This window comes from Amaranthus tricolor, chromosome 3 (assembly GCF_026212465.1).
Source record: "Amaranthus tricolor cultivar Red isolate AtriRed21 chromosome 3, ASM2621246v1, whole genome shotgun sequence".
NCBI lineage: Eukaryota > Viridiplantae > Streptophyta > Magnoliopsida > Caryophyllales > Amaranthaceae > Amaranthus > Amaranthus tricolor.
In genome coordinates this window covers 5844894-5847328 of record NC_080049.1, presented here as the reverse complement: position 1 = coordinate 5847328, position 2435 = coordinate 5844894, and the positions used below count along the sequence as shown (strand labels likewise).

Genomic DNA, 2435 nt, shown 5'->3' with positions numbered 1-2435 from the left:
CAAAGAATGAACAGGTATGGAGATATCAGGTCGCGTTGACGAAGGCCTCTTGAAGGGATAACATTGCCACAAATTTTACCATTAATCTTAAAAGAGAAAGACACACTAGATACACATCTCATAATCCTATTCACCCAACTCATACTGAAACCCAATTTCAACTTGACCCGCTCCAGAAAACCCCATTCGATACGATCATACGCCTTACTCATATCAAGCTTAAGAGCAAAGGTATTATTTCGACCATTGGTTCGACGCTTCATGGAATGAAAGGTCTCAAAGGCAATCAATGCATTGTCGGTGATTAGTCTTTTGGGAATGAAGGCACTTATATTCACAAACATAAGATCCCCCAGGTAAGGCTTGAGTCTATTAGCCATCATTTTAGATATGATTTTGTATATCACATTACAACAGCTAGTCAGAAAGATGAACAGGGTCTTTCACTTTTGGGATAAGACAAGCACAAATTTTATTAATGGGGGTCAAGTCAACTAAACCCCTCCACCATTGCACAACCAAAGAATGATGGACCCCCCCTTCCTTCTCAGAATGATGAAGGATCTCGTTGAAATCACCAAAGAACACACAGCACGACGAAATCGAGGATTTAAGTGATCTAATAAGGTCCCACATCTTGAACTTGATAGAGTGATCGGCCCACCCATAGATGCCACCCGCAAACCATGAATTTCCAGCCTCCTCATTCGAAACTTCTACTAAAATATGGTGATCAGAGTAAGAGACAAGGTTCACTTCAAGATTATTCCACCATGTGCCAATCCCACCCGAGTTCCTCACACTGTCAAAACATACCCCATTATCAAATCCACACAAGCACGAACAGTAGCCAACCTATCTTTGTCAATCATAGTTTCCATCACAAAAACAAGATCCGGTCTCTCCCTCCAGCACCACCAATGGAGAGAACTCACTGTCAGGGGTTGGCCCAACCCCTGACAGTTCCAGCTAAGGATTTTCATTATCGTTTGCGGGGTTGGTCCTCGCCAACCTCCGCTAGTTCATGAGACCATACAATACTGTCCTCCAGCACACCACGTTTCTTTTGATTTCAAGGAACACATCTTCCATTGTCACATCATCATCTACAAGCTTTCTTTTCGAAGATCCATTGAGAGTATGGGACTCATCAGCAGCAGCGAGGGTAATAGTAGTGCTTGCTTCGTGAGAACCAAAAGCACCCTTGGCAGCCTTGCCTTTTTTCTTGGGGATAATATCTTTTTTCGAGGAACACCAGAAACCCCAATGGAGAAGGTAGGGTTAGGTGGGGAACCCTCTGAGGTAAGAGAAGCATTATCCCTAAAATTCACATTTGCATGGGGAGCATCAGCGTATAGTGGCTCCATATGTGGCACGGATCCCAACTCATTCTGCAGTAAAGTGGTCCCAGGATTATTTTACATGGTATCCTCACATGCCAACGTAAGAGCTTTATTTGCAGACTTCGCTCTCGGTTGTATATCCTGCATTACCTTTTGATCACTCGTCAGCACCAACCCGCAAGCACTAGAATAATTGAACACCGCATTGTCATCATCCTTCGTCGCAGCAGATTGATTATCATTAACCATAGAAGGGAGGCTTAGATTCTCTTTTGTAATAGTAGAGATCTGGTTATGGTGGACGGTTTTGGGTTTCACAGTGAAAAGTTGTTTCTTAGATTTTAGCCCTGCTAACTTCTCTCTCTCCTTAGATAAGCCTCTTCTAAGGGAGGCTTTTAATTCTAAACCCTAGCCACAGCCTTTATCCTGATCCTCCTCAGCCACCCAAACACAATCTCTATCAGTGTGGTCAATTCTACCACTTAAGAGGCAAAAGTGGGGAAGTCTTTCATACTTAACAGCAATAGTAACAATAGACTCATCCTTCACTCGAATTTTCTAAGATCGTTTTAATGGTTTATTCAGATCCAGCATAACCCTAACCCTCTTATGTGGTTCAATGTCAAGCAAGTCATCTTTAACCTCCAGCACCTCACCAAAGGAGGCGAAAATTTCCCTAACACAGTCTTTAGATCGAGACCCAAAAGGTAGATTATAAAGTCTCAACCAAAAAGGGGAAAAGCCACTAATAACATCTGAGGGTTGAACGTTATTATCGATATCTTGGAGAGCAAGTAACCGTTGTTCAAAGCACCAAGGTCTGCCCTCCAACACTTTCTCTTTATCTTTCCAATGAAATAATTGGAAAAGGAAGACATTAGAACCTATGGATCTAATAAGGACGTCTTCCTGTAAACTCCATTCCATAATCATAGTGCGTTTAAGAGCATCCAAATCAAAGGGCTTAGAGGATAACAGTTTACATATTAAGCAAAGCGAAAGTTTATCGTCCTCCTGTTCATTATCCTCTTTGTCGAATACAAGCACTTCATCATCCTCAACTGACAGATCGAGTGCAGAAGCATCAGCCAT

The 2435-nt window shown here is 42.3% G+C and overlaps 1 protein-coding gene across 1 annotated transcript; it reads right to left on the bottom strand.

Moving 5' to 3' along the window:
* Nucleotides 1-1751: 1751 nt before the first annotated feature.
* Nucleotides 1752-2435, bottom strand: LOC130808266 (uncharacterized). Its single transcript, XM_057673747.1, has 2 exons — nucleotides 1947-2435; nucleotides 1752-1901 (listed from the first exon to the last, which is right to left on the bottom strand). Exons 1-2 carry the CDS (start codon nucleotides 2433-2435, stop codon nucleotides 1752-1754), a joined length of 639 nt encoding a protein of 212 aa, XP_057529730.1.